At 38.4% G+C, this 12,705-nt stretch overlaps 2 protein-coding genes across 44 annotated transcripts in view; one reads left to right on the plus strand and one right to left on the minus strand.

The window, feature by feature from the left end:
• LOC105149352 (adenosine receptor A3) overlaps window positions 1-12,705 on the plus strand; it is a 457,094-nt gene that overhangs the window by 166,768 nt on the left and 277,621 nt on the right. The gene's annotated exons all lie outside the window — the stretch shown is intronic.
• The window catches only part of Rdl (Resistant to dieldrin), an 83,391-nt gene continuing 71,612 nt past the window's right edge, over window positions 927-12,705 (minus strand). For 9 of the 21 annotated variants that reach the window (XM_087414033.1, XM_087414035.1, XM_087414028.1 and 6 more), the window contains 2 exons: window positions 11,114-11,291; window positions 927-10,534 (listed from right to left, as the gene is read on the minus strand). In XM_087414033.1, the coding sequence (XP_087270159.1) occupies window positions 10,389-10,534; window positions 11,114-11,291 (324 nt within the window). In that variant the 3' untranslated portion in view covers window positions 927-10,388. The remainder of the gene's footprint in view (window positions 10,535-11,113; window positions 11,292-12,705) is intronic. The other 12 variants (XM_087414039.1, XM_087414037.1, XM_087414025.1 and 9 more) reach the window with 5 other exon arrangements.

Genomic DNA, 12,705 nt, shown 5'->3' on the forward strand with positions numbered 1-12,705 from the left:
ACAATAGAATACAAAAATTGCTCTTAATTTTATTCTGTTTTCAGAATTTATCGTATAGAAATTTACGAAAATAATTATATTAAAGATGGATAATTGATAGTTTCTTTTAATAAAGGATGCTTTCCAATTGTTTAGCACATCTTAACACAAACGTATAAAGAAATGCACAAGTATATAATATATTATACATTGCGTAACATTGTGCACGACTCGGTTGGAACAGAATGTGCTCGTTTCAGGTAGAATTAGATTAAATGCAGTTTTTCCGTTTGTATTAAAAAAAAAGCAAAAATACTGATCAACTCCTTCAACATTCTTCAACCTCATTTGTAATCGCGGTGATTAATATAATATGTAATTGTTACTAGAAAGCATGAGCTTATACAATCTAGTAACTCTCGGACTGAGTATGTATGTAAAGATGCTTTCCATTTAGTGTCATAAGTCGACGTAAGTATCATTCTATTTTCCTTAACATTCAGTGAGTAATAAAGATAGAATGATATTTGTGCCGACTTGTGTTACCAAATGGAAAGCAAAAAGTATTACGTCGACGATTACACTAATTGGAACACAACTTATGCACGAAATTGTTCAGTAATTTTACAATTGGAAAGCACCTGAAGTCACAAAGTTACAAGGTTTGCAGATTATCTCTGTATTTGATGCGTCGTTAAATGACATTTAATGATAAGACACGGATATAGCTCGAAACCTTGTAACTTCTTTGAAGAAAATATAAACCTCAAAAGAATTACTCTTGATGCTTTTACTGTTAAGAATTGTTGTTGAGAGCTCACAGAGCCCACGTACAGTTGCAGCCAAACGGTAAGCGGCACACATTCCAGTGATATTGGTCTATCATGAATTCCGAGTTCCTGAAGGTTGTGTCGTTCGATCGTAGAGAAAAAGTAAGTTTTCGTACGTCATCATCGACCATGCATTTTATTCGGATATTACAAAAAATGGCCTTAATAGCGCGCGGCTAATCGTAAATGAGGGCGCTTGCCGGGATCTGACCTACTTCCTCTCTCTATTAGCAGATGTCTTCCGCCTTCTCATTTTTACGCGTCGGGAATGTTCTTACGTCAGATTGCTCAGGCTGATGCACACTCGAAAGTTTTACTCTTTTCAAAGCGACTTTTCTTTTCCTTCCTTCAAGATGGACGTCTTTATTGGGACACGGTATCACCCTTTCATCTTACTTCCTCGCTTTTTCGGGAGTGGGGGGGGGGAGGGGAGGGGGAGTGACGGTAAAATTCTCTTGTAATATACAATTCTTGTATTCGTTAATGCGAGGAAGTTTGATAAAAATTATGTGTTACTCTCTAATGACCGATTTTATTTATTTTTCTATCATAATTAACTTCTCTTAAATTTGCAACAACTTCAGATACAATTATTCTTTCTTTGTCGATGTTTATTTGCATTAATAAGTATTAATTATCAATTATTTCTGTTACTAGAAAACATTTGTAATATATTTTACTTTAGATAAACGCTATAGGTCCACGTTCGGTGCGAATCAGTCAAATTTTCACTACGTACATTTTTTAAATGTGCCGTTAAAATAGAGGAACCGTCGATATAGCGATTAGACATTGTTGAAAGAAGAGTGCTTGATGAAATCGGTTATCGCTCTTAGAACGATTCTCGATGGTAAAACTGTCAGGTGTATATGCAGCCTTGATTTGTTCGCGAGACTGTATTCGTGCGTATACGGGGATGGAAAAAAAAGATCAGCGTGTTTCGGGCAGATCTGGCGGCCCCCGCGCGAATCGGATAATATCTACAAAATCTCGATAAGTTTATTTTATGTCATCTTCGTCATTGTTCTCTCCCGCAATCCTCTTCTTCTTTTGTCGCTGTCTCGAGGAACAGGAACTTCCGCAATGGGATTACATACCACGGAGATTCTCACGCACGTACTTCCGTGTACGTAGTAGACACGCGGCATTCTTACACGAACGGATATACTCCCGATTACGACAGACACTCGTATTTCCGGACCTATTTAGTCTATGTCTCTAGCTATTATGCGTACACTCGCACTATTGCACCGTACAAACGAACGTTACACGTCTCTCCCCCACCGTTACATCGATTTTTTTCATCAGCCTTTTCGCTTTTCTTGCTCTCTCTCTCTCTCACTCTCACTCTCACTCTCACTCATTCTCTCACTCTTTTTTTACCTCGCACAGTCGGCATCGCGAGTAGAAAGTTGCAGGTAGTGTAGGTATACTCGTTACGTATACCTGTCCTACCAAGTGCCGAGATATATATATATATACATATATATATATATATATATATATATATTTATATATATGTGTATAAGTATGTATATATCGTTAATTATATATAATCGCTTCTCGAGATGGTAATCGCCCAATCTAGAAGGGTATTTTTAGGTGTCCGGTATGTGTGTCGTGTATGTATATCTGTTGTGTATGCGTGCAACGGCTGCGTGTTCGTGTATGCGTATTTATTATCGGATACGGTGTGTATCTACAATGTCTTTCTTATAATTTACGTTTTGTAGAATACATTTCTACAGTATATGCAGTTAGCGTGTGGCTTTAAATACATTTTAGAATTTGGTACTCTCGTCGAGACGACTTGTCGCGCCACACTTTCGTCTTCGTTCTTTCATTCAGAGTTTCGTTCGCGTTCGCCGATCCTCGCTTTCCCGCTTTTCGCGAAGCAACACAAACTCTATCCCATTTTCACCCATAAGGAGGATGCACTCTTCGTCGTATTTGCATTTCCCGCCGATCTCGAAGTGATCGAGATAGTTCACGAAGCGGTTCTCGATTGCAATGCATGAGAAGTACGCGATCCTCCGAAGAGGAGAAACGACCTCAATTCCATGATAACTGAAGATTGCATCCCTGAAATCCGTCGAGCTCGATTCGACGCTGCTCGAAATTCTCAACTATCTCGAGTGAACGGCGGTTGTGAGAAATATCGGAAGCAGCTGGTAGAACTGCGGAATCTCCGGCGACAAGCGAGAGGTGTTTTAGGATTGGTTAAATGCAAACGATCGCTATGCCGTAGTTCACCACGTTTCTCGCTTGCGGCACGAGTAAATCGCAATCACATATCTTCTGCTTCTACAACTCTACAAGTTTCTCTTTCTCCAATTTCTCTCAAATGCCTTCCGATCAATTTAGTTCCATTCGTGTCCTGGTAGCACTACGCTGTGTGTTCATAAATACCGTAGAATGTCTCTCTTCAATCAAGTTTGCTCACTTATTCCGTAAAGACCATTTCTGATATATAAACGTTTGTGATGTTGACATAAATATTGAACTAAGTGAATAAGGTAATTATATCAATGTAATAATTTTCTAGTTTATACATACAGAAAAATACATACTGTACGCAAATAATTACTCGTTCCAAGTGTTTCAGAAATTCATATATCTGCAAGTCTATCAAATTTATTCAAATAGCAATATTCTGAATCTTAATAAATTTAATACTTCAATCAAGATTGTTAAATTGAAACAAATTCGATTTGCTTATTATATAAATTAGATAGTCGCTTCTTCAATCAATTCTATAATATTCTCTAAAAGAAAATGCATTGTACATAATAATAAATTTTTCTAAAATTTGTAAGATGAGTATATTTTAAGATTATTGTAAAAAAAAGTATTCTTTGTTAATGATAATCATTTATGGCTTTCTCGCATAAATTGAAAATATTTTTTTAACTTATTGAAGTTATACGGAATATGTGTGCGATCGAGATTAAGCGTATCGCAATTTGCTCGCCATCAATAATAAATCAATTGTTCGTTTCGTTATTCGATCTGCGAATCTTTCGTAAAGATTTCGAATTGACCAATCGACGCGATCGAAGATACATCGGATCGGAGTTCAATGTTTCTCGTCATCCGAAATGGTTGCACCGCACGTTCTGTTTCTCGTCATTTTTTGCATCACCACGATTGACTAAAACATATATTGCAATATGAAGTTGGCAGTTTTTCGTTTACAATGCGGCTTAAACTGTCGTGGTCTTGTCAGAGTACATCCGTCGATGGCGATTCTGTCGTGTTGCGTGCCGCCCAGAAGAGTTTCTTGTTCGCGGCAAAGACCGAACGACGTGAGCGTTCGTTTTGCCGATAATTTCTCGTAACTATAATCATTTCATCATGAAATGAGATAATGCTAGCTGAGGTAAAAATGAGGTATACTATTATATTTTGCGAAAGACTCCTCAGACATTCCTACGCGTTCGCATACGTGTAGATATAGATATAATACGTATAATATTAGACTCTTGCCGACGGATGTTTCTATAAAACTCAAATAAATTACTCATGATTTCTGTACATCTGCTGATGATTTAACAACCATGTTTTGAGCAATTTTTACGTTTACGTCCGCGGACGAGTAATGATTGCGAATGCTTAATACGTGGATGGATTGATACGAAGCTTGATCACGTATAGTATTTTCTCACGTCGTCGTCCTTATCTACGCATAATGATAAATGTAAAAGTTTATATATATATTATATATGTATATATAGATCGACTCTTCTGGTCATCTTCGTCAGCCATCGCGTCGGCGATCGCGGAAGGATATTCCGAATCTGACATTACGCAGATGGTTAGCAAGTAATCAATTTCGAGCTGTCGATTTTTACGACCTACATTTACTGCGAATGAGCGTACGAACGAACGAACGAACGAACGAACGAACGAACGAACGAACGAACGAACGAATGAACGAATGAACGTACGCATTAACTTTTCGGCCCCCGACGTTCTTCCAGTCTACTTTGGTTTTCTCTTTTTCCTATACTTTAAAAGTGATTTACCTAAATACGTGCGAACAGTCACATTTTCGTGTGCACTACATTTGCGTATATATATAATATGTATATATATATATATATATATGTGTATGTATAATATATATAATATGTATATATATTACTTCGCAATAGGTACTCTCTTTGTTTAACGAATACAATGCTCTGTATAAAACTCGTATTTACAAAATGTGATCGATTTATATAATATTAATAGTTCTGTGTATTTTTCTCTGTATTTATCTCTTTTCATTAAATCTCGAGATGCTTGCGCACCGGTGCTCTTTGTTTTTATAACGATTTCATCTATTTGGTAATGTTATATATACGCGATATATAAGTGCCCGCCGATAACGTAAGTAATCATCCTGCCAGAGGATAAAAAACGTCGTAATCTTTAAACGGTCATTTATAATGTTAACGTTAATAAAGATAATAATAAAGGTAATAAAAATTTCAGTGAGAGACTAATAATAATAATGGTCGATTGTGACGTCTGCGAGGAATTGGCGTGTCCAATATAACGTGCGTATGTCGATTTGCGTTTACAATGCACGTGCTTTTTTAAATATTCGGCACAAGGAATCGCGTTGAGCGATTGAATTATCGTAGATGAATGCGCTTGATTACGAGTTTTCTGCTACTAAATCTTCAACAAACTTCCCTTCGAATACTTATTTAAATCAAGTAAACGTATACGTTAGAAATTTATTTGAGCGTTACGAATGTCTTATATAAATAATACAATTATAATAAAATGTTCTCGATAGCGTCATGAATAAACGAGTTAAATGAATAAAGAATGCATGTAAAAGATTGCGATGTGATTGCGCGTTATTAATTTTCGAGAAATTAATGCGTAATCGATCATTCTGAATTATAACAACATCGTTCATCATCGATCATCATTACGCTAATGATTGATGAATTGGTTTAACATCGCGCATTCGAAAGGAATATCGTTCATTCGCGATTTCGAAGCTTACATGTTGTATCGCGACGATGTGTGCAACGCGTTTTATTACGTTAATTATTTCATTATTCGTAGAGTTAATTAATTATTACGTTATTTAATTATTTGCTTTACTTTATACCTAACTGTATGTCTATCTAAGGAAGAGTTTTTCTTTGACCGTGGGCACACCAATTCCCGCCATTTGTCCACTCATTGTCAGCTTAAAGATTCAGCATAAACAATAGGCACGCGTATATGTCATCATATACGCGCGAATAAATGCATATAGCTACCATAGAATATATCACAACGATAAAACGAGTTAGATCCTCTCTCTCTCTCTCTCTCTCTTTCCTCTCTCTCCCGTTATTATAGAGACTCCAAGTAGATAACGGATGTACAGTTATATAAATTGCACACAACGCTTCCGGTTGGGGCGGACGTGGAGAAATGTATCGATACTTATATATTATGTACGAACGCAGTCGAAGAAAGAAACGAACGAGGGCTGGGCACGCGATTTGCGCCTTTTCGCGCACGATAAACTCGCGTCGCCATTATTTGTATTATCGCGTGACTGCGATTGAGAACCAGTTGCTAAGTGTTCGGCGCGGAAAACGCGAAAGCGAAATAAGTCGCCGAAATAACGCGCGAACGGAACGTCACGGTCGATTGTGTACGTGAATTATCGCGAAAATGCGAGATGTAAAATCTATCGGGTACTGTGTAATCGCATCGGTGTCTGAAAAAAATCGAGAAAGCTAAAGCGCGTGCAATCGTGAAAGAGTAAAAGTACATGCAGCGATTAATAGAACCGGTATAACCTCGCTGGCTTGAAATTTCGACGCCATAAACATTTGAAAATTACCACTATTGTTTATTTGCGACAACGGAAACGCGATCGAAATTATATTGATCTCAAATTGTAATCCTAAAGTACGATCCACTCTATGGGAATGTAATAAAATTGGTACTTGAGAAGATACTTGAGAATTTTAAAAGTCACTCTCTATTCACAATTCTAGAATTCGTTTTAGAATCAGATTTGTCGATATCGACTCAGAGAAGACAATCATTTAAAAAACATCTAAAACTAAGTATTATTAACATTTCTAAGAAATTTATTAAACGTTAAATATTTTCTGAATGTCTTATGAATCGTTCTGTTGACTTTTTTTTAATATTATTTAGAGAATTGTATTTTTAATTGTGTGTAAAAAAAATTATTGATATAAGTCAGTGCTTTCAACTTTATACGGCTTCGACGAGTTAGTGACTTGAAGAAGTAGAAACGATACTTTTATATTTTTTCCTTTCGATTTTTGCATAAAATTTAGATATTTATTCAGTGAAAGAAGATTGCCAATTGAATTTAAATACGGTGTGTTTTAATAAGTGCTAAAATTGATCGCGCATATAATTCTATGAATTCTAAAAGTAATTTACTTTTCGATGACGGAGTCGATTAGGTTGACCAATGTTATCTAATAAAAATCGCACGGTTCAGCATTTTCACATTGGTAAAACGTGACGCTCGAATATGACCATCCCTCCTTCGTTTCTCTCAAATATCTGAGGTGAATAGTGTCCCAAGGCAGAATCCTGGACTATTAGGGATTACCTATTCTCATAAAGAATTCTCACGGAATACTAAGGCAAGGATCTCCTTATTAAATGTACGACTGATAGTAGCGTCTGGTAAATGGACTATTTGGCGATTGCGAAGTAGAATGGAGGACGAGAGAATGGGGAGAGGAAGAGTAAGAGTGGTGGCGTAGGAGGGATGAGAAAGAGTCAGAGGGTGGGTTGGGCGTGTCAGCTGGTCGATATCCTGAATGGCAAGCTTCCACGGCCCAGCTTACAGTCAGCCGCTACATCCGAGGGAGAAGAGAGAAGCAAAAAGACAGCTTGCTATGTATACGCGTATATAGAATATTTCAGAAGTTTTTCGCGCTTTTTCTAAATTATAAACACCAGAAGTCCAACTAAAAAGAATGTCGCTCAATTATTTTTATATTGCCAACGCGAAGATTGATAAGTTTTAAAGAATTAAATGTTTGAAATGTATAGGTAATGCAACTTTATTTTTTAATTAATTTTAAATCAGGTCTAAAGTTTTAAATTGAAATTTAATTATTGAAATATATAAATCGTGAAAATTACAAAAGCAAAAGATAGCATCCAATCTAATTTTTATTAAGGAAGAATTAGCTATATTTAAAAGAAAGTACTCTTGGCTACTAAACAGTTTATACATGAAAGGTGCAAAGAAGAAAGTTCCGAGTGTAGGTTTTGGAAACTTCTTGTGATCGATGGTCTGTAATGGCGAACAGGATTTCAGAAAGTACGAGCAGCGAGTACAAGAGAAGGAAATAGAACACCATGCAATTAACGTTAATTAAATTGACAAAACATTGGGCAACGAAATACGTTGAAACAAGAAGACTATTGTACGCTCGGAACTAAAAACAACTCCCACAAATAAAAGCAATCGTATTTCTATCTTTCTTATTTTGCATAAATACTAAAAACGATGGGATTAGTAACGACATAAATCAATAAAATTAATGGCTGCGTTGGTTTACTATTGAACAAAGTAATTTAAGATACGCGAATAAAGAGAGTTTTGAAGTTTCAGAATAATAAGATAATAATTATGTGTGCGCGTGTATAAATTAATTGTATAAATTAATTTTTATCATCTGTTCTCCGTCATTGGTTTTTAATTATAATGAAAGGCATGTCCATTGGTGACTATACGTATATTTTATATATTAATTATTTATTTTTTTTAAAGAGAATTTTCTTTAAATGAAAGTAGGTACGAAATGAGTACCGAGTTGCATTCTGCCTTGGTTCATTGTCCCTCTCGATTATCTCGACTCGATTGGAGTATTTTTACGTCCGGTATATAATCATTATATGTTCCGGGAGTTTCCCTACGTAAACAGTCGCGACTACGTAGTACGAGCTAAGAGTACTCCCGATTGAGCCATGTGCACACGCACGTACACGCGTACAGGAACGCCCTGGGACGAGTGACGATAGTTACTCCGATTTCACCGCAGCGACGACGCGAGTCATACATATACAGAAATACAAAAGTTGCGTCGTGAAAAATCGTAAAAAAGTCCTACGAAATGAAAAAGAGACTTGGCTCTTACTTGGCCGTAATCCAAATAAATGCGGATGCTGAAGTGAGGCCGCTACTGTGAAATCCGAGTTGCTTTCGTCGTGGGCGTCCTGCGTCGTGTTATCCTCCTTCCGTTCCACTGTCAGTGTCTTTGTGGACCTCGCGTAGAATGTTCATCGATCGTCTGTATGCGTTCTGCGTACGCATGTGTGCACGCACGTGTCTAATATGCATGCACGCGCGTACCTAACGTGGCCGCGTACGCGCGCGCGTATATATGTTAATATACATATACTTACTGTACTTACTTAGATAATAAGTCGCACCAGTCTCCGATAGTACATTGTTTATCTTCGTTCGGAATATGAACTTTCCCGCTGTTTCTTCGTTTCACGCGCGCGCTTTCACTCATACTCAATGCTCGCGTTCATTCGTTCCCTCTCTTTCTCTCTCTCTCTCTCTCTCTCTCTCTCTCGTTCACTCGCATGCACGCGCACACATGCCACCATGTGATTTCCGCTACGTTTCCTCTGCGCGCGAACGCTGCTGACGGCGTCAGAGCGACGATTCATCCTCGACCTCGACGAACGTCGATAATCCTATATTTTTCCGTCCTCAAGCTGCTCTCGATTGAATCGTCGCTTCAAACCGACGAGTCTCGGTGTTGTTCTTAGCGTTAGTTAACGTTACTATGTAATGGTGGCTAAATTGACAAGTGTTTATATCGAAGGTATTTTCTCCGTTTAAGAACTAGAAATACCTAGACTGGCAATGTTTTATGGTATGTATGCTCGTGGATTCGCCTTCGCGATTGAGTTCCTGCTTGCCGTTTCCGCTTGCGTCGCGATATATATATGTATATATATTTCTATGTATCGCGCGACCTATATATATATATTTTTTTTATGTATACATATTGAGTCTTTAACGAAGACGCCTCGTGGACAACGACGATAGCCGAAGCTTACGCGTGCCCGATCGCTGATTGACGAACGAGAGCATGTTGCCCGGTAGAAATTGCGGTAGCCACGACGCCGCGCAAGTAGTGGTAGCGGGCGTTTGGTGAGCCATGCCGGAGCGACGAGTCGTTAGTCCGTTTCTACCTGCCGGTGATCGCGAAGTAGTCCTACTCCGCGTCTAGGCAACCGCGCGGCTGCCCGTACTCATTCGCTACTACTTCCAGTAGAGAAGTGGTTACCGCGCTCTCGAGATGGACCTAAGCACATATTTTGAGAGCACCTCTCTGGTCTGCGAGCTGGTCTACGGCTGTATCGGATGTCGGTCGCTTTTACTCTCTATTCGCTTTTACTACTCCCGTCTCGAAGTAGTCACCGAGCGCGTCTCAATTTATCTTCCTCGAACCGTTTTCGCTTCCTCCTTTGCGAATCGATCCTCGTTCCGTAAGAATGCTCGTTTCTGTGCATTTTTTTGCCCTTCTTCCTTCTTGATTCGGAGCATTGCGACGTCGTCGTTTACTTTGCCTCCTTGAGCAACACGAGGTCATCCGCGACCACGTCGCTGATGTGGAGATAAATGATCCAGTACATCAGATTGAAGCAAACGAAACATACTGGGAATACGATGCGGGAGTATTTGTCGATGTCCGACGGCGTTATGCCTATTTAAGAAACGTTAAAATGAATTAGAATAGTTGCGTCACGTAAGATTAAGGAGGGAAGAGAATTGCATATTTCAGTGAGCTTCCGAGTTCGCGCGGTGCCGTTTACCCCAAGGGGTAGAAAAAGCGTCTAATAGTGCATCGTAATGCTTGAAAATAAATTGTACAGATGTTTCTTAAAATGCAAAAAGCTTTTTATGAGATGATCAGTGACAAGCGTTTTCGGACGGTGTTTCAAGCGTAGAGAAATATATGTATATATTGTATATATATAGTATATAATACAACGGCCGGGCGCAGGCGCGTGGTATCATCGGCCATGAATATTGCATAGTCTTCACGAAGTTCAAAGTACTCGATATCCATATTGCACAATTGACGGCCTTGTCAGGCCCTTTACTCGCGATGATGACACCACGCCAGTGGCCTTCCGAGCTCGCTGACGGTTAAACCGTACAGTAACGTTTATTATGCACCGTTCAGAAGCTCGTTGAAATAGACAGCCTGCCAAGCTAAGAACCGAATATTGTTTGATAGCTTGCCAGGCGGGGGGTAAAATAGTGTTATAAATGTGCGTACATGGTCTACTCATACCGTAGAGCTTGGTGATGTCCTTGCTAGGATGAATAATATGTTGTGGCGCGCCCGCCGATTCTTCATCGGCGCGACCATTTATGGTGTTCTCGAGCGTCCCACCTTTGCTGTGTGCCTTTGGGTCGTGCACCTTGAACCGCACCTCCTGGACAACATGGGACCACTTACAAGAGACACGGCAGTTTGCCGTGGGGTGTCCCTCACCCGAGGTTTACCCCGTACTTTGTCAGATTTGCATGCGACACCGAGGACTGGGCAGTGTATATTTTATTTGTTCAACGCGGTGACGTCCGATTTTACGTAGTCATCGGAACGATTGGTATTCGAGAGACTCACCTGCTTTTATGTCGCTGTTGCGACTCGCGTCTGCTTAGTTTATTCGACAAACGTTTAAGTGTGAAATAGGAAAAGTCTCTCGTAAAAGTACCGCGGTTTGTAGAAACGCGCGGTGCGATTGCTCGTGCTCAAGCAAAACGGGTTGGTGAAAATTCAATTAAAAGCTGGTGTAGTATGTGATGCTAGTTGATATAGGTATTGTCGGGATGAGATGTGGGAGAATTATTATTATTATTAGTTGCTGGTCCATAATCATTGGTCATTCCGTTATTATAGAAGATTTATATTTATTTGATGTAAAATGGGATTGTTGCAGGAAGTTGTAAGACTGTCAAATATTTTTAATAGTTATTTTCATTATTGATTAAATTTTAATAAAATATTAATATGCATTTGAAAGAATAACGTTAACACATAATCAAAGATATTAGATTTGATTTTTGTATTTCGAAAACAGTAACTCTAAAGTATAAAAGTCTCGAAGGAAATAGAATGTAATTATCAAGTACGTAATTAAAAGAATCATGTAAAAAAACGCGCATGTCATAGGCATTTACCGCTGGATAACATGAATAATTAACTTTGTAATAATAATTAATTAAAACGTCTCATCCTCTTATCCGACATTTTATGACCGTCCTTCGTTGTCCGTTCCGTTCATCTCTGTCGCTCGTTTACTCACTTCTTTCCGTTATCCTACATTGTTCTCTTTCTTTTCTGGTCTTTTAATATTTTCTGTTTTCAGAAGAGAGGAAAGGGAAGAGGGATCTACAATACCCAAGATTAAAAGAAAATTTATAGTGCGTCGTGTTCGTGTTGGCATGAAGCACGTTGTCCGGCGCGTTGCGCGGCCGAATGGGAAATTCATTTTGCAGAACCTTTTAGCTTTTGACCTTTCGTGTGTTGAGCCTGCCGGTTTAGTTTTTTTTTTTTTTTTTTAAGAGGGAGGGGGTAGAGTGCATATATTTATATTGCGCGATGATACGTGCTGAATCGGATCGAGAATAATGCTCGGCTTCGTCCTGTTGAGCCTGCCCTTGTGATGAGGAAAAAGAGCTTGATAAGCTCTAATATTTGTTTATTGATATTTATTAAAGATTCATTTAGCATCATTTATTAAATTTAGTTTTTAATGGCGATTACTACATGATTCAATATTATATATAGTTGTTTAATATTTAAGATTAATCATCATTTAAGATTAATTTTTTATTTGAGACTTCCTTCATCATTGATGAAGG

This window comes from Acromyrmex echinatior, chromosome 15 (assembly GCF_024713525.1).
Source record: "Acromyrmex echinatior isolate Ae372 chromosome 15, ASM2471352v2, whole genome shotgun sequence".
NCBI classification, from domain to species: domain Eukaryota; kingdom Metazoa; phylum Arthropoda; class Insecta; order Hymenoptera; family Formicidae; genus Acromyrmex; species Acromyrmex echinatior.